Raw genomic sequence first — 18,475 nt, forward strand, 5'->3', positions numbered from 1 at the left:
AGAACTGCAGTACAGAATAAACCCAATTGAAAAATACCTTCGTCCCACCCCCGCTTAGCTAGAGCAACTCTGCAAGGCTAATGATGCGGCCAAAGAGCCTCATCCTGACAGAAGACAACCTGGAGCAATGGAAGGCTGGGCACTTTGAAAACCCTAAAGTGTATGAAGTGTAACAGACTACTGGAGAGTAGTGGGAAAATAGAACCACATCAGATTTAACCACGTCCCTTACACTTTAATTAAAATAAGATTTAGCAGTTTTATTTAAGATTACCAAATCTTCAGAGGAAATGCATTTCTCTCTCTGCACTACTACCAGACAACTATGAATTACGAAGGAGAAAATACAGCACACAATGCTGCATTCATCCTGCATATCCACAGCAAGGTAGACTTCCTTGTTCAAGGAAAATACCCTAGTTACATTGCTTGCCTGCTAAATGGAAATTTCACATGATAATAGGGTTTGCGCTTTTAAGTATGGAAGTGACTGGCCTTATAACCAAGATTTTAACAGCTTCTCTTTTGAACAATTCTGACTGTTTAATTAATCTTCAGCCATTAACCATTCATTTAAAATGCGACTTACGAAATCTTAATTTTGCACATTATCAGCTGGTTCACAAACAGCTGTCTATAAGCAGAAGTGTAATGATCTTCCTCTCCCTTTCCTGGAGCTTACCAGCCCTATAGTCAATTCTGGCTTCTTAATTAACCATACATGCATATTGGCATGTAAAATTAAATGGTGTTTTGTCAAAAAAAATATTGTGCAGTGAAAAGTTAATACATATACACAATATTCTGCTGCTGATTAAAGGAGCAAGCATGAGCTTTTGGTCAAACAACATCCTGCGTAAGACAAAATTCAGCATCTCTTGCTCACACTAGGAAATAGGCTATGGCAGAAACACATGCAAGGCCATATGATTTCATTCCAGCTGCATGGACGATCTCATTTTGTCTTTATTTGTACATTTAAGAGGCTGACAACACCATCTGCATTTCACTCTGTATCCTCTGGTATGGTCTCATCTTCCAGTAACAGACCTGCTTTTTCTCCAGGGACCTATCTTTTGCATTTGCATCCAAACGACTGAAAGAATGAGACTTTACCAATAAATAGGCAGAATTAACGTAAAATAATTCCATGCAATAATATATCACATAAGAAGAGACAGGGCTGGAGGGAAAAAAAACAAAACACCACTGCAAACCTGAATGCTTAACACAGCTGCCAAAACTCAGGCTCACCAGCATCTGCAGCAGGACAGTCACGAGGGACTTGTGGGAGTGCAGTATATAAAATTTTACACATCTGTCAATAAGTGAGGTGATCCAAATGCAAACCCTAGCAGGCAGGATGCACGCAGGCAGATTTGTGACTGTTCCTGACAGATTTTATTTCTGCTGAAGAATGCACGGCCTTGAAGAAGCATGCACACACTACATAGCAGCAGCAGCTCTGCTCTGGTTAAAGTCTGACAACTTCCCTCTGTTTAGACACACTCTAAAATGCTCAGGGTCACCTGAGTTCCATGAAACGTGGGGTTTCCATGAGAACTGAATGATATGGCTAGTATCCCAAAGTTGTAAGATCTGGATGAGGGGTACCTGCAAAACAGCACTTTGAACTCTCTCTGTAGTTTTTCTTGAATACTACCAGTAGATTATTGTTTTTCCCCACATAGGTGGGAAATACAGCAAGGGCTCATTTAAACATGTCCCAGGAAGTCCAGTTACTCAGTATTTTCGCTAGTTAGCACAGTGAGTACGCAGCACCCATTAGTCCTTTCTGAGCAAGAAAATTGCAAAGAGTATCAGGAGCAAAAAACCACAATACAAGGGTAACTCCAGTGACACAGCCTACACTCCTGTCGAACTGGTGGCAAAAGGGGTTTCTGGACTGCTCTGCTTCCATGAGCAGGACACCTCCACTTAAGAGCCCCCAGCAACCACCAAGCCTCTGTTGTACTCACCAATGCCAGTCTGAATTTAACTGTTGTCAGAAATTTGTCAGCCAGGAAGGACAGTAAGCTGCGAAACATTAAGTTTCTGGTTTTAACATTACGGTGAATAGTGACAGATTGCAGCCAATCGTTCAGAAGGCCCTGTGGTGTTTCAGAAAGAGTAAATTCCAGAGGAATCGGAGGAAAGTCTTAGGGGGTGTCAGGTAGTATGCGACAGGAAAACTGTAGATGATTCTGGGACACCAAGCAGAAGGGGCTATATGGTAAGAGACAGTACATGCTTTGCTCATGACTTGTCATATTTTGTAAATCAAAATATGCCAATGCATAACTATAATTCTCTTTCTACTCTAACACAAGGTACAGTGGCAAAGGGTACATAAATATTACACAGCCTCATTCAATTTCTACCTTGCCTCCATGACATCCATCTTAAAGAATAATCATCCTTGAGTAAAGGATCATCTGCTTTACAGCAGCGGACTGCTTTTTTACTAGTCAGTAATAAAAGGTGCTGTAAATGGACATACCATGTGAGCAATGCCCACGGTACTCTGAACTGAGAACAAGAACACTTCAGTTTCTAGCTTATGACACATACCTGGGCAACCCTAACTTGCCCTTCTCGAACAAAGCCTTTTCTCTGCAGCTCTGGATTCCTATGGCCTTGGATTGAGCAGGATGGGAGTGACCTACACCTGCCCAAAAGTCAAGCATTTATGCCCATTTTTTAGTAAAAAATGCTCCCTTTGCTAAATTTAGCAAAACTCCAGACCCTTTTTTTGCTCTCCTCTCAGGCTTACACATAGCCTAAACTTGCCATTCAGTTTCTCAGGACACAGAGGAATTTTTTCCTTTGATCCTTTCCAGGGAGAAGCAGACTGCTCAATGTATGCCCCTCTTCCTCATGACTCTGGCCAGCTCTCAAAGTGGGATGTGAGTGGTACAGTTAGGGTTGCAAAGAGGTATGGGTTTCATTTCCCCATTTTCAACTTTGTATGCTGCTAGACTGAACATTCTGAAAGACTTCCATAAGGAAACTTTCGCCCTGAAATAAGGAAAATCCATTTTTCAATTAATTAATTAAGTATAAGGTTTTGCACAGTGGGACCCAACACAGCATCTCCAAAAAATGGAAAGCTGGATTGGACTGTGGCTTTAGACTCTACTCCTATGTAATAAAAGTGTTGGAATTTTTATTAGTATTTTTTAAAATCTGCAATGCGATACAGCTCTGTATCTATTCTCACTAAACAAAGGAAAACTGTATTCATTTTTGTCAGACCAGCACTTTGAAATTCCCCAAGATAAGACACATAAATAAATGAAGAATTATATTTGGCAATGAGTTTGGCATCAGACTTTAAATGCTTCATAGTTCTGGGCTGAGGAAACAAGTTGAGCAAAGTCTCTAGAATGTTTCCGGAGATGTACTCTGAGTGTTTGGATATTCTTGACAGCACCATGTTCAAAGGAGGAAAAAAAGAGGAAATTGCTTATTTGAAACGTGAGAAAGGGTTGCACCATGTGACATGCCTGACATTTAGAGTGATAATAGTGTTGTGCATATGCTCTTTTGGCTTTGGTCTGACACCTAGACTCTGCCATGGTGCAACTTCGCACTGTCATGGCACAACCTTGATGACTAAACTCAGAGAGATGTGACTTACCACTTGTTTCAGGAACATATGGGCCACAGATCACCCAGTCTCTGCCACAGGCAGGGGAAACGTACAGTGTCTCAGGCAAAGACCCTGACTGCAAGTTCCCCAGCTGCACAAGGTAGCTGTGCAGGCTGCACCATCCTTCGGGATGCCATTTGCATTACAGAAAAATTGTGGCTAATTAGAAATAAACAGAAAAATGCTTGATTTACAAAGAAAAGTGTGATTTTGCCAGCTAATTTTTTTTCACTCTCTTTAACATTCACAGAATACACTGATCATGCTAATGCTTTTGCTATATTCATTAATAAGGACAATTTACATTTATATAGCACCTCTCTTAGTTAAGAATTCCAAAGCTTTCAGCAAAATATACACAAAAAATTACATCTATTTCACTGAATATAGTCATATTCAGAATGAAAATCAACAATTGTGAAGCAGTGCAGAAGAACGTTACAGAACGGTTACAAATAAAACACAAAGCATGCCTGCCCCCCCCGCCCCCCCCCCCCCCCCCCCCCCGCCAAAATCCAAATCAGAAAACCCCTGAGATGCCAGATGCAAGCATGTAGGTAAAGGAGACGTTAGTATGAAAAGAGCAATGTGAAGCAGGTCTGTGTGAGCCCTGAGGAGCAGTGCTTGGAGGCAGCAAACATACTTCATAATGATTAAAGCAACAGACTTCATACATGTGCAGCCTATGGCCTTTCGGCATACTGAGGGAGATCTCAGTTTAAACTGCAAATCTACCGAGAAGAATGAACAAGGAACACTCAGTGGATTCTGGTGATCAGAAAAGGGAAGGTATGTGTGCACAAATTGTGAACAGCACTAACCTTCTTACTTTACAAGTGGCCTCCAAATTTTAGAAGGCATTAATAATTGTTAATACATTCTTCTCCAAAAATAAAATAAAATAAAAATAAAAATAAACTTCTTGTTTCAAATGATAAGTTTAAATTTTCTACCATAATGACACATAACTGGAATTCCAGACTGAAACGAAATCATCTGTTCTCTCTGTGTTCAAACCCCCCTTCCACCCCAAACCCCATTTACTCTAGTTGCTGATCAAGTCTCCACACACTATATTACAAGTTGAAAGTCAGAGGTGGGAGAAAAAGCCATCCATCTAAAGTAAAATTAATAGCAAAACTTTTGAGAGCGAGCATGCATGCGTTAGCAAGACAGAGGCATGAGCTATTACATGACAAATGTGTTGATAAATGTTCAGCCCTGCAAACACAAAATAACTTCGGTTCAGCTAATAAGCATCCATTATAGCCCTTTCCCATCATTTTGAGGCAGACAAGGTAGTTTTCATACTTGACCCTTGAAAGCAGATTTGTTTTTGTAATTAACATGTTATCCAGGGATTTTTCTTTCCACATCTCTTTCTGTGCTAAAGGGAGACTATTGAAAGGAGAAAGATTTCCTTGCCTGAAGTTGCCACTATATTCAGCAACTGCTGGCTGAGACCTCATGACCCACTGCGTAAGTTCACATAAAATTATTCACATTTGGCACATTTCTGCTAGCGAATAACAACAACCTTCTTGTCTCTGAGATAAAGGCAAGAAAGATTTTAAAAAAGAACAAAGGCAGCCTAATAAGGATCCCACGTTTCCTATTTTTTCCTAATCTGGTTAAAAACCCTCTACAAGCCTGAGAAATTCAACAAAGCAAAGTTGTTGTGGACTGTTTGTCTTTCAGTACAGAATCAACACAGATGGAACAGCCTCTCAGCGTGACTTCTGATCAGGGCCTCAGATATGAGGTAACTTTTCTCCAGTGTTAGATATTCTGGCTTTAGTTTTTCACCGGGTTATCATGCTATCATGCAATTACAGCTAAATCCACACTAAAATCCAGGATCCCAACACCGAATCCAAACCTGGTTGGGACTTGAATCTTGTCCACATAGCAAGTCAAGAGTTCATTCAGTGTAGTTACAACCACAATACCAGTAATCAAATAAAAGAGGCCAGAGGGAAAGACGAGCATTTCTTTTTGCTGCATGGAAAAACAACGTATAGACCACACTTCAACAATGATGACATTTTTAAAATGTAAAGCTATAAAGTCCTGTTAAATTCTCAAGCAACCTTTATGACAACGTCTCACTCCAATTGAGTTACACCTGTATATATTTATATTTGAAAAAATACATGAACCTGGATTTAGACTCCCTCCCACTAGGAATTCTCAGATCTTGCTCTATTGAGTGAACTCAACTTCTGATCCCTTTGCTATACAAATGATCATACAACTTCGGTGACAATTCCCTCAAGACTTTTATAGTAAAGCAAAACCTGTTAGATGGCCGAAAAGCTGCAGTCACTACCTCTTATTTCACCCTTTTCACCTTTACGAAGTAGGAGAAGAGTTAATAATATGAAGAAAAAAATTAGCCATGTCATTATGTTTGGAAAGATCTCTACCACACTGTATTTAGATGAAACTGAGAGATACTTAGCCCATTCCCTGCTACAAACTCAGATTTATGTCAGAAGTGTTTTATTACTATTTATATCAATGACTCTGTAGATGCTTTTAAAGTACTATGATGCCACAAACTGAAAACACTCCCATATCTGTGTTCAGGTATTTCTCCAAAATTAACAAGTGTGTTATCACATAGCACAGTTTGAGGCTATGGGGAGACACTACAGGTTGTAATACAAACTCAAGCGTGAACAGTTCCTCAAGTCCACGTCTTACTTTGTCAGCTTTTCTTTTCACGTAGACTTGTGTATCTTGCCGACCCATTCACACATTGGTTTGAAAAAAACCAACATCAATATATTAACGCCATGATAATAATGAAGTCTTACATTCTTTTAGCCCCAAATTCCAGAAGCAACCAGTTTTAAAATCATCATAATGGCGGGTACATCATCAACTCAAAAGAATTTCTGTTTTCTTTATAACCCGAAGAAAAATGGTCACGTTTTTCCCCAATGTTATCAACCTGGAAGCTTGACAGTAAGGGTTAAAAATTGCTCTTTCCTTCCCACTTGGTTATTGGAAAGGCTGAGAAAGGCAATCAGTCTTGTGAAGCCACACTTCACAGTCTGCATAAAAATACCATGATTCCCAGTCCTCTCCCCAACCTAATTGAAAGTGTGTAATATCACACAGCTGGGGAAAACGGAACCATAAATATATGCAATATATCATGCTATCATACAAAACCTGTTACTAATAGACACTTGATGATCAGCAGGATCGAAAGAGATCTGAAAACTGAGATTATTTTTGCTGCAGGGTAAGAACTTTTCCCGACTGAAAAAAGAAAAAGCACTTTCTCAGCAGTGCAGGAATTGGACTCGAGTCAGTTCATTCATTCTGTTTGTGAAATATGGACTTTCCTTTTAATGATTTCTGTTTGACTGCTGCCTTGCTCAAATGCTTTGGGGGTACTGCTGCAGCAAATCATGTTTTTCGTTAAGAGGAAATCCATGGCTTTGTAGTCAGTAAAGACAGGGGTTTGGAGTATCTGATCAGCCACCCCCTCCTCCTCCAGCCCCGGGCTCCCTCCCCACCCCACCAAGCTATCACTGTTTGTAATGCCAAGTGGCAATGTTACCTGTCACCTGGAGTCTGTGGGTAGTGCTGCTTGTTTATTTTTGCATACAGTCCTTCCAAGTGCTCCCTCTCCATTGGTGCGGAAGAAGAATCATGTGGATATACAAAGGTTTCTGCTACTGCTGGTGATGATGGCCTGTAGATGCTTGCTGCAGGATAAATCTCTCGGAAGTGGTTTACTCTGGCGTAATTTGGATCCACCTCATCATCATCAATGTCAGGTCCTCCAGGACCAGTAGAATAATCACTCAGGCCTCTCAGCTGCTTTTGCCGTAACTCTTGATGCTTTGCACCAATCCTAACAATGAAAAAGAAAAAAGAAATATACAGTTGGATATGCTTCAACAGCAACCACAGACACTGATTCATCACACAAATTTGGAGCACCAACCCCGAAACCCAACTGTTCAGACAGATCTTCCAGTACACTGTGAAACTGATGCCAGATAAAACAAAATTGTGCATGCAGCGAGTTTGTTCTTCATCTCTGGCAATCACCTTTATAACCAAGGATGGTCATCATTCTGATGAAAAAAAATTAATGCTGAATATAGTGTGGCTTTTCACAAGTATGCATGTGCATGTGTGTATGTGTGAACACATACAGTTTTAATTCTACACCTACCCTCCACACTGCAGTTAATATACCTAACTCAATCCGAAACTTTTTATCTAAATTAGCTGGTAAAATTGGTACTGTCCCTTGGTCACTTGACCCACCTAGATTCTCCTAAATACATTAACTTGTGAAAAGTAGATTAAATGTGAACATAAATGGAGAGATGGCACAGTTGTCTCAAATCAAAGGTCCACAATCAATTTGCTGAAGATTTAATTTATTTTTATTTATTTTGGCTACGTAAATGTGGAAATCGCACCTTATTATATAGGGGATAGGGACAAAGTAAAACAGCAAAGAAATTAATAGAAACCTGACAGAGATGAATTGGTACATATAAGTGAATTAAAGACAATTACTGGCAGTACTCCACTGTGATAAAGGCTTAAGTGGTATTACAAAATGCTGCTGCTAATCAGGGCCATCGTGTAATCTCTTTGGAATAGTAAAACATATTCAGGTAAATTTCAACCTCAGCTGATATTCAATGATTCAACATTCATGCTGGAGAAAAAAAACCAACCCTATAGCAAGGCTCTGTGAGCATGCAACTTCTGTTAAGTGCTCAGCTATCCTTCAACACAGTATAATTAAATGCAGTGAGATGGATCTGGCAGAATGCTGACCACAGTATGTAATAAATATCATTTACAGAAAATAATGGAGCATGGAGGAAGAAACAAAGAACGGAAGACAGATACAGAGATGCAGTGCCTGACAGAAGTCGTCAACATTTGCTGTTGACTGTATCTGAAGCACAGCAGCAGCGTAGAAAGGACAGTATATTTTGTACCATAGGAGAGTAAGTAAAAAAGGGTCTACCAGACTTGGTTACCCCAATGAAACATAGTGGCCTCGGAACTCTGCACAGTGAAAAATGAAGATGTTCTAGAGAAAGTCTAAAAGGCATGGAGAAAGTGATTCCCTAGAGAAATAAATGAGCACATTGGGAGCTTCCAGTCTGACAGACAGGAGCTATTAAGTGCAGAATGGGATTCATACCATTTATTTTGTTTCATTAGAATTGTATCATCAAAATAAATGCTAATACTTCTCAAATAATTTGCAGTTAAAGAGGTTTACAAATAAGTCTAATGAGAACAACATGCCTTTCTACACATATACTGGAGTACCTCAATGTGTATCACATGCTTTCCAGTTACACCTCTCCATTAACCATGCTAGGACATATCTAGGGGTGATGCTAGTTTTTAAACACTGAAAATGTAGTCATACTTTACAACGGGATGAGCCTGAGCCTGCATATGTCACAGCCCTTGACAGCTGGGGTGTGTGTGTGTGTGTGATCACTATCCACTCTGCCTTCCCTCAGGGAAGCAGATGACCTTTCTCCTCTAGTATTTGAGTACTGTGTGCCCCACAAGTACTGTGTGCAGTTTTGGGTCCCTCAATATAAGGAGGACATCAAAGTATTAGAGCATGTCCAGAGCTGGATGACACGACGGTGAAAGGCCTTGAAGGCAAGACTTAGGAGGAGCAGCTGGTTTGTTCAGCTTGGAGAAGGTCAGGGGGGTGACCTCATTGCAGTCAAGGGGTCTGGGTGTTGGCCATGGAGGGTGAGGTGCTGATCTCCTCTCTCTGGTGACCAGTGATGGGACATGAGCAAATGGAATGAAGCTGCATCTGGGTAAGTTCAGACTGGACATCAGCAAAAGCTTCTTCACAGAAAGGGTGGTTGGTCACTTCAACAGGCTCCCCAGGGAAGTGGTCATGACATCAAGCCTGTCAGGGATCAAGGAGCAACTGCATGATACTCTTAGTCATATGGTGTAGTTCTAGGTAGTCCTGAAAGGAACAGGGAGTTGGACTTGATGATACTTATGGGTCCCTTCCAACCTGAGATATTCCATGAAATATTTCACTATAAAGACCATGTAAGAGAACAGTATCTTCCTAATACACCATTCCTACTTTTCCTAAAGTTTCTGATCCCAGCCCCTTCGCTAATCTTCTTTAATTTTTCTTAAGATATAATTAAAAACACTCACAAAGCCTTACTACAGTAGTTCTTGGAGATGAAAGAATCGTAAGAAATAAGCTACGGTCTGTCTACATCTTTAACAGCTCTCAGGTTTCTACACTGAGGCTTCCTAACGATTCCTAAGAATTTCTCCTTTTTTCTTCTCAGAGCTTCTCTTTCCTGTACGATCACGTCTTCCTCCCATAACCTTCACTCCACTTCTCTTTTGCTGCAGGTTTTCATGCACACACACTCCCTATTTGTATTGAAATGGTTGCCTGGGGTCAGGATGAGCGCTATCCTCAAGTGCAACCTCACCCAGGGTAAGGCAGCGTCTTGAAGAAGTTGCAGACTTCAAAATGAGCCTTTGATTCTGCACAATTCTGACTCTATCCACAAGGGAGATTTTATTGGAGACTGTTATGGAGGGCATAGCCTCGTGTCAATACATGGTAAATTCAATTAGTAAAGCACATACCCTCTCATTTTACTGCTGATGGCCCTGGCTTAGCTGGCTGATGGCTTGTCAGGACAGCGAGAGTTTAATGGCATTTGCAGAACAACAGGACATACAACTTTTATTCTTTGTAAAACTAACGGTGACACTGGTACTGTCCTTGGTAAAAGTCATGCTTTTCTTCATAAAGCAATGGACAATGGCATGGGGAGAATGTCAACACTGAGGAGCTGTGTATGAAATCAGAAACTAAAAGCAGTGGTCAGCATGCATTTCTATCTAAACCACAAACTACCGTTAGCACATGAGTACTAATTAAGAGAGCAGCTGAAAGTGTGCAAAGCCATTCCAAGGGTTTGTGAATAAAGATAAAAGGGAGATTATGCAGCCAGGAGTGGTGGAGGGAGCCCATGTCCCTGAGTGAAACACCATGTTCATCATTCACATAAAGGAATTTGGGGTAAAGTTATGTCTTGGTCCATTCATATAAAACCCAGCCTTTTCAGGTAGCTCATCATCTGAGAGCACTCATCACTACAAGCATGGGGTGGATTTCCATTGCAAATAAGGCATCAGACATCAATGAAGCAGGAAGGGAGGTCTACGCTGCTGTTCTCCATCTTTTATACATACAGGCACTTCAAGAGAAACCCCCTTGCAGGAGGATTAATATTTTACATGTCCCACATGGGATTATGTCAGAAATGTAAAAAATGAAGGCACTATTTTTTATTTATTTTTTTTTAAAAAATAAATCACACAAATAACTGTTAGCTCCTGCACCCGATAACTGTCAGCCTGGCAGTAGTCCTTGCCTCTGATCACCCTGCTCTTCTACTAAAATGCATAAAGCACTTTGAGATTGTTGCTGTCTTCCAGATTAACTCTTAAAAACCTCGGAATATGGAGGGCTTCTCCCTCAATTAGTGACCAAAAAAGCCTAAACACAGATTTCAGTGCAGGAATATATCGTATGAGGTACAAGTTTCATAGCAGACACAGCTCCACGTGGGACGATACAGGCAGAAAAATGGGAGGACACTGCATTTCAAGGAATCACATATCAGTGCACAAGGCACAGCGCACCGTCCCAAGAAGGGTCACAGCAGTTTCTCAGAAAATGATGAGCCATAATGTTCTTTGGACCAATACATCACCTGTCCCCTAGGTATTTAAGACCTATTTGAAAGCAAGAGTAGTGCAGCACAGCAGTATCACGTGACTCTTGCTTTCATGTCTGACAGTGAGAGTAATTTGTCCTGCTATCAATACTGGTATATTCTGCACAGCAAAAGCTGGAATTAGGTCACCATAATTTTCTTTTGTTCCTGTGAATAAGCCTAGTTTCTTCAACTTCTCCTTATGAATGCAGTCTTCAATCACTGCCACTATTATAAGTCAAACCTGCTCAAGAACAATTATTTCCATTCTATATTATACAGACCAGTCAATATGAGGTTATGTGAAATTCTTCACAATCACTGTTTCCTCTTTTCAATACAGCTATTATAATTGCATTAATATTTCTTGTTTCCTTTTCACTCTTCTGCGCAAATCTATGAAATTTCCTCAGTGATCTCTTTTTCATTTCAATCCAAATGTTCAAATATAGGGAAACAATTAGACAGGTGCCTTTTCTTTCTATTTACCTGTCCTTTCATGCCTTCTCTTATGTTTTCCAGCTTTGAACTTTCTACACAATTTTGTAAAGTTTTAAATACCTTCCTGTATTTCAGCATCATGTTTTCACCCAGTTTTAAAGCTGGCTTTTCTATAGCATATCCCAGTGGGTGCCCAGTAATTCTACACTAAGGTACAAAAAAAATGAATGTGCTGTTCCTTCCATCACTCCTATAATGCTCTGCCGACCATGCTAAGCAGGCTACTTCTGCTATATCCCACTCTCGCTGTTTATCCTTTCTGCACCTCCCTCTGCATATCTCCCTATCTAAAATAGCAGTATCTACTCCCCGTCACAAAAAACCCCACCAAACAGAAAACCAACAAAACTTCCAAATCAACACAACTATCATAGCGACCAGCTTACTGAACAATTACTACAAGATTGCCCCAAACTCACAGTGCAGGATGGGTCTGGTTAAACAACTGGTGCAAATTTGTGACAAAAAGATAAAATGTCACTCAGCACCACGATGCTGGCAGTGAAATCAGATATGAGGAGAGGCACAGGTCACCATGTGAACAATTTAGTGTAGCGCTAAAGTTTCTACAAACTTCCTGATGAGGAAAAGGGATAAGAAAAACTCATACAGAATGAAGGGAAGTGAGATATATTTCCTTTTGGGTATCCCATATCAATTCTGCTTGCTCTCTTCCGCCACCTGAACATCATGCTCTTCAGTTAAATCACTACATGACAACTACGTGAACTTCCCTTAGCTGTGTTTCTGTAAAAACACAACCTTTGCACACAAGCAGCCAGAAGTGCTGTATCAAGCAATGCCCTTTTTTTTTCTCCTGTGACCCATCGTTTTCCTCAATAGCATTCAAACATGTATCCTATTCTAATCTTTTCTGTTGCTTTGAACACCCACTAGCTATCACTAGAACTTTTCTCTACAACAAATATTTTCAGGGGAAAAAAAAAAGTTTGATAAAATACATAACCTCAATAGAATTATAGGTAACATTTCTAAAACATATTGTATCCTATTTGTAGAAGTCAAATGAAGACAGGTCCTATATACTTGTGGAACTGGGACATGGTATTTTGAAAATGTCTTTCTACACCTCACATGCTGTTCAGTAGCATAACCCCAGAGCTATAAATCAAGGAAACACTCTCATTTATCCTTCAAACAATCTTCCTATCTGACATCCACACAAATCATATATGGTGATTTCTCATGTACTAACACATGAAAAGATGCATAAGCCTAGAGTGCAGCAGCCATAAAGGGTTAAACAGCCCAAACAGCTCCTTCCAGCTGCAGCTCAGACACATGATTGAGTTACTGTGGCTTAACAAGTTATTGTGTTTCTGCTGAGCTACTGTCAATGACCACATATGTATTCGCCGCCTGTGACAAACACAATGTAAAACGTTTTAGCCTGACATCAGTGACAGAGATACTGACAGGCAAAAGCTGGATTAAAGACTGCAGCGCACACACAGTGAGGCAGCTGCAGGAAAGGATAAGGACCACCTCAAGAAAACTCCAGAAGAGCTGAGCAGAAGTGACTTTTGGAGCAGACCCAGAAATGCTTTTGGGAATGGAATGAAGAGGCTAGGAAAAGCTCTAAGAGACACTCATCTCTTGGCCCACCAGACAGAAGCTGGGTGGATGGATGCTGAAGCTTCTAAAAGCAGTGCTCTAAGCCTCTGTGGAAATAAAAATACAGGACTTAATGTTACCAGCACAGCAGCCCAAAGGCAGCCAGGGTCATTAAAAGCCATGGAACCCAAAGACTGCCTTCAACAGGGAACAAACAGCAAGATGCTGGATGCAGCCCAGCCTGCAGTTCTGAAGGCCCAGCAGCAACCCTAGCTCAAAAGGAGCTTTGCACAGTAAGTCACAGCCTAACAAGCTGTCACCTTGGATCAGGACAAAACTCAATGCATCACGTCCTTCTGCCTCTGCCACCCCCAAGTGAGGGACAAGGCGCCTGCTGCCCAACATGAGACATGAGAAGCAATTCAGTGGCACAAACAGTTGGCGGATCTGGCCACAGCACAAAGCTGCAGGTGGCAAGCTCAGCCCAGGAGAGACCATGGGCTCTCTTACTTGGAGAGCTGCAAGGCTGCACTTCACGTCAGAGCAGTTTTGAATGGGGAAAACTGACCCTAACAGGCGCACAACAAAAAAGCACAATCTTTCCCGAGGTGTGTGAGCACCTCCTCCCTTGCATGCCCCATGAGTTCTGGGTCATGCTGTTTCTTCTGACTTTCCAGAGAAAAGTGTAGAAGTGATGCAACATTTTTTTTATTTCCATGCACTGACTGAGTGCTTAGTACTGAGCAGAGCACAAAGAATTACATGGTTTGAGCCCCAAGGTGCTTATATAAGTAGTCAAACACAGGACAGAAAATGCAGTTGCTGACCAAAACAGCGTATTTCACAGCAGGATCTTGTTTGTATCAGATGAATACAGCAACATTTCTTGTACGCTGGATTAAAAGCAATGGACTTTGTGGAAGTGCAAACAGGTACATGAATGAGCAAGGTGCTGGCTAAGTCAATGAAAGATGTTCTCAGGGAAGAAGTACAAACAATAAGCAAAGACAAAATGTGTTACAGAAACATGGCCATGGGTCTTTTAGGATAATGTCTATTCTGTTCACAGTAAGAGGAGCGGAATAAGAGCAGGTAAGTGAACATGTGTACGATCAGTTTGAGGTATACCTAGACCTCAAAAAAGGACCCAATCCTTCAAGTCTTTTGAGATCACTGAGATGCTAAACATTCTTCCACTCATTTGGTTGTTCCTTGAGAACAGCAGAATAAAACCTGCTGCACTGTTTTCTTCCCCTGCTCATGTGACTCTTCCCAAGATCTACATACCGCAATGATTACTCAATTTACATCTGATTTAATATCTTAATACTTCAACTGTGATTTTACATTACATTTCTGCTTTTGTCTCTCATTTACCTAATTCATACATATATTGAGTAATGGGTTGTCTAGAGCAAAGTAGCCTATTTCTGCAGGAGGTCACTTAGATTTCCATTGGGTTTAATGTTTTAATTCCTTTCTAGCTGCTAGCAAAATATATTTTGGTAACTAAAATCTTGTATTTTCATTCATTTACATAATAGTGGACTGAATACATCCTGCTTTCAGATATTTGTAAGTCATAATCACTGATGGGAATGGGTATATTTCACTTGAATATCTGAGGAGATAATTTCAGTGCAGTGCTTTTAATTTTTTTTTATTTCATAATCATTTTTCAGACAGACACAGTCTATAATGACATTAACAATCTTATTCAAACCTGCATCTTTTATCAGGAAAAGAGTAATTCATATTTTTTCAGCCATCATCTAGGAAAGCTCCAGAGGCAGGCAAGTCTCATAGTTAAATAAAATAAAAATCCACCTCTTTCCAGTAAATTGAGGACATCTGATATGGACTCATCAAGACTCAAACAATATCTAATTTAGTATTATCTTTCAGGGTATTCTACTGGAGGCATGTTTGTCAAAAACATCTTCTTCGTAAGCTATGCAAGTGTTTCTTCATTCCAGCTCATTCTATTGTGCTAGACTGAACATCTTCCCCCCCATAATTAGTATCTGTAATTGTAAACAAGAGCAGAAACAGTCTTGGAAATAAAAAAAGGCAAGCCACAAAATTCAAGGGAGTAAGAGACTGTAACTCAAGCTAAACAAAACAGATCTTATAACAGCATTAACTAGCCCACTGATAAAAAACACCAGGGCTAAATGAAAATAATGCCTGTTCTAGATAACTGCCCCATACCTGTACAATGCTGAAGTGACCAAAGCAGCTGCCTTTGGAGGGCTGTAAGTAAAGAAACAGAAGAAAGAAAAACCTGAGGAGGAGATAAGAGCTACACCGACCTTAAAATTTAAGATTATGACAAATTGAAGATGAAACATAGCCCTTTCATACCACGACATGAAGAGTGTGAGCTTTGGATAGACAAGACTGAGGTCTTAATGTTCTTCCATTTATTTCAGAGGTGACAGGGAGTGATTACCAACTTCCACAGGATCCTGCCCTCCAAAGAAAATCCTAGCTCTAATGAGGTCAGTACATTTCCCCCCACTCTGTGAACTTCAATGAGAACAGGATTTTACCTTTGCTGTTAAATCTGAGAAAGTTCTACTGTCTCTCTTTTGTTCATATTAGTTGTACACCGGGTGAAAAGCAGCAGATTATGGAAAGTCAACTATTGGAAAAGCCAAGTATCTTATATTCTGTCTTCTACAACATTACATAATTTTCTTTACTCACAACTTGCCTGAGTTATTTTTTTAAGTGACAATATCAGAAAAATTGAGGTTACAACAAACCATCTGAAAGCCACCCTGCTCCATCTCCTGCTGAGAGCAAGGCTGGCTGTGCAGATCAGGTTGCTCAGTCTCCCCTCAACAGGATGTTCCTTGCTTTGTGACAATGTGCATTAAATAGCGGAATCTATCCTAGAATAGTTAAAATTACTTTGGCATTTTTCACCTGAGACATTCTGGTACCTTCAACATCTCCAAGCTCTTCTTGCAAAACGGCCTTGAGTCTGCAAGGACTTTGCAGACCATAGGCAAGCTGCAGGCTTAGTTCTCAACACTGATTTGAAGGAATGCTAAGGCTGCTGTAATTTGTACTTTTCTGTTAAAAAGGTAAGTAACATGCTGGGCACATCATACCAGAGTCCTTTTTGCTAACATTAGTTCATTCTGAAACAATCATAAAAAGAGAATAAAAATAACAGAATCTCCTAGAAAGCAATTTAACTGCTTATATTTTAGTCATTGGAAACAAAGTCATGAATGGAAACAATACTAATTGCAGTCAAAGCCAAAGATTCACCTCTCCAACCAAGAAAAAGCAAATTGTTTCAGAGAAGTTCATCAGATAAACTGTGAACAAGCATAAAGTAACTGCAGTATACCTGCAGAAAAACTATAGGGAGGCAGAGACATCAATCTAGGCACTTATTCATTGCCACTGACTGTAGTAAGTATCCGTCAAAACCACTGAGGATCGTAACGCTGTCCTAAGAAAAATACCAGAGACCACTGTAATGACCATGGGAAGACAGAACATCGATTTGACACCTCATGAAAACCCAACATCCACAACCACATGCAGTAATATAGCTCAGAACAGACCCAGGAAGACTGACACCTACTGGGTCCCCAGGGCCTCCTCCTTCAGTGAAGGGGCGTTCTGGGAACCCCTCCTGCATAGATACTCGCAGCTCCACTTAGCTAGTGAGACCTCATGAGTTCGCACAACCGGCTCTGCAGCTGCACAGACATTATGCCTTCATTCGAATGAAACCCTAGCAGTGGAAGGAGAAAGCCTGTCTCTGTGTGATATGATACTCCATGCACTTCTCTTTATTCTACACATACGACATTGAACCTGGAACCTATTGAACAGAATCTCTCTCTTCAAGAACAGGAACAGTTTTTATCTGTTAGTCTGTGATTCACAGGTTGTTTCTAATTAACAGTCCTGGATTAGAAAGCAAAACTCAGCTTTGACTGAGCAGACAAAGCTTTAAGACTTTCACGTATTTTGGCTTAAGAGCATTATGGAGAATTACACATACAGACCGATTTCCTGCCTACCTGCCTATCCCCACAACCTGTATTCTCATTTTTCTCCCGTAGGTAAGGGAGTCTGAGAACAGGAATTCTGTGCTGTGGCACTACTTCAAAGCACATGCCAAAGATTCATGATAGACTTTCATAAATCACATATGGAAGGGCAAGGAATGAAATGCAGCTTCCAAATCATTCTTATGCCCTTATTGATTCTGGGGTAGGCAAGAGCTGACCTACATTCAGTACTGCATCGAAGAAATCCCCAGGCCAGGTTAGTCTGTATCCTAGAAAGCACTTCATTACCCAGGCTGGCAAGTACGCTGGTCAGTTACACTGTATTAGTTTTGTCTGTAAAAGTTTCTGAGAGCAGTTATTTCTGTTTTACCATGTCATTTTACAAAAACATCAAGTAATAAAGCTCTGATATATTACAGGAAATAACCACACACTGCAATGCCCATCAAGAAAGAGCCAGGCCACTGCCCCTGAGCCGCTCTGAGGTGGGCGGGTGGCACAGCTTGTGAAAACTGGTTTCCAGAGCAAAGTGAAACCAGTGTCTCAGTGAAGGGCAAACCAAGAATGCTAAATGGCTTGGAGAAGAATTTAGGTGCTTAAATTCAGAGGGCACAGCTATGACACCTGTAAAAGTGCTACTTCCATCAGTCTCTGTAACCTGGAGCAGTACTGCAACAGTTAAAGAAAAAAGGCCAATTCCGTGTGCCATTCTGTTATCCTGAGTTCTTAATGTTCTTGAACCTGGACAATCTGGGATCAACTCTCAGCCAATGCTGTCTTAAAAATGTCCTCCAGCAGTGGATTAACCACATGAAGCAGCTCAAAAATTGCTATTTGGTTCTAAATGGCACATCACAACCTGTGAAAGGTAGGTGAGACCCATCCACCTCAGCTACTCATAACCAAACATCAGTCTC

At 40.6% G+C, this 18,475-nt stretch overlaps 1 protein-coding gene across 4 annotated transcripts in view; it reads right to left on the reverse strand.

Annotated features, from left to right (window-relative positions):
• The window catches only part of PARD3B (par-3 family cell polarity regulator beta), a 413,289-nt gene that overhangs the window by 74,668 nt on the left and 320,146 nt on the right, over positions 1-18,475 (reverse strand). For all 4 annotated transcript variants that reach the window (XM_056349156.1, XM_056349159.1, XM_056349157.1 and 1 more), the window contains one exon: positions 7,227-7,523. In XM_056349156.1, coding sequence (XP_056205131.1) covers positions 7,227-7,523 — 297 coding nt within the window. The remainder of the gene's footprint in view (positions 1-7,226; positions 7,524-18,475) is intronic.

The sequence above is a fragment of the Falco biarmicus genome, chromosome 8, assembly GCF_023638135.1.
Source record: "Falco biarmicus isolate bFalBia1 chromosome 8, bFalBia1.pri, whole genome shotgun sequence".
NCBI lineage: Eukaryota > Metazoa > Chordata > Aves > Falconiformes > Falconidae > Falco > Falco biarmicus.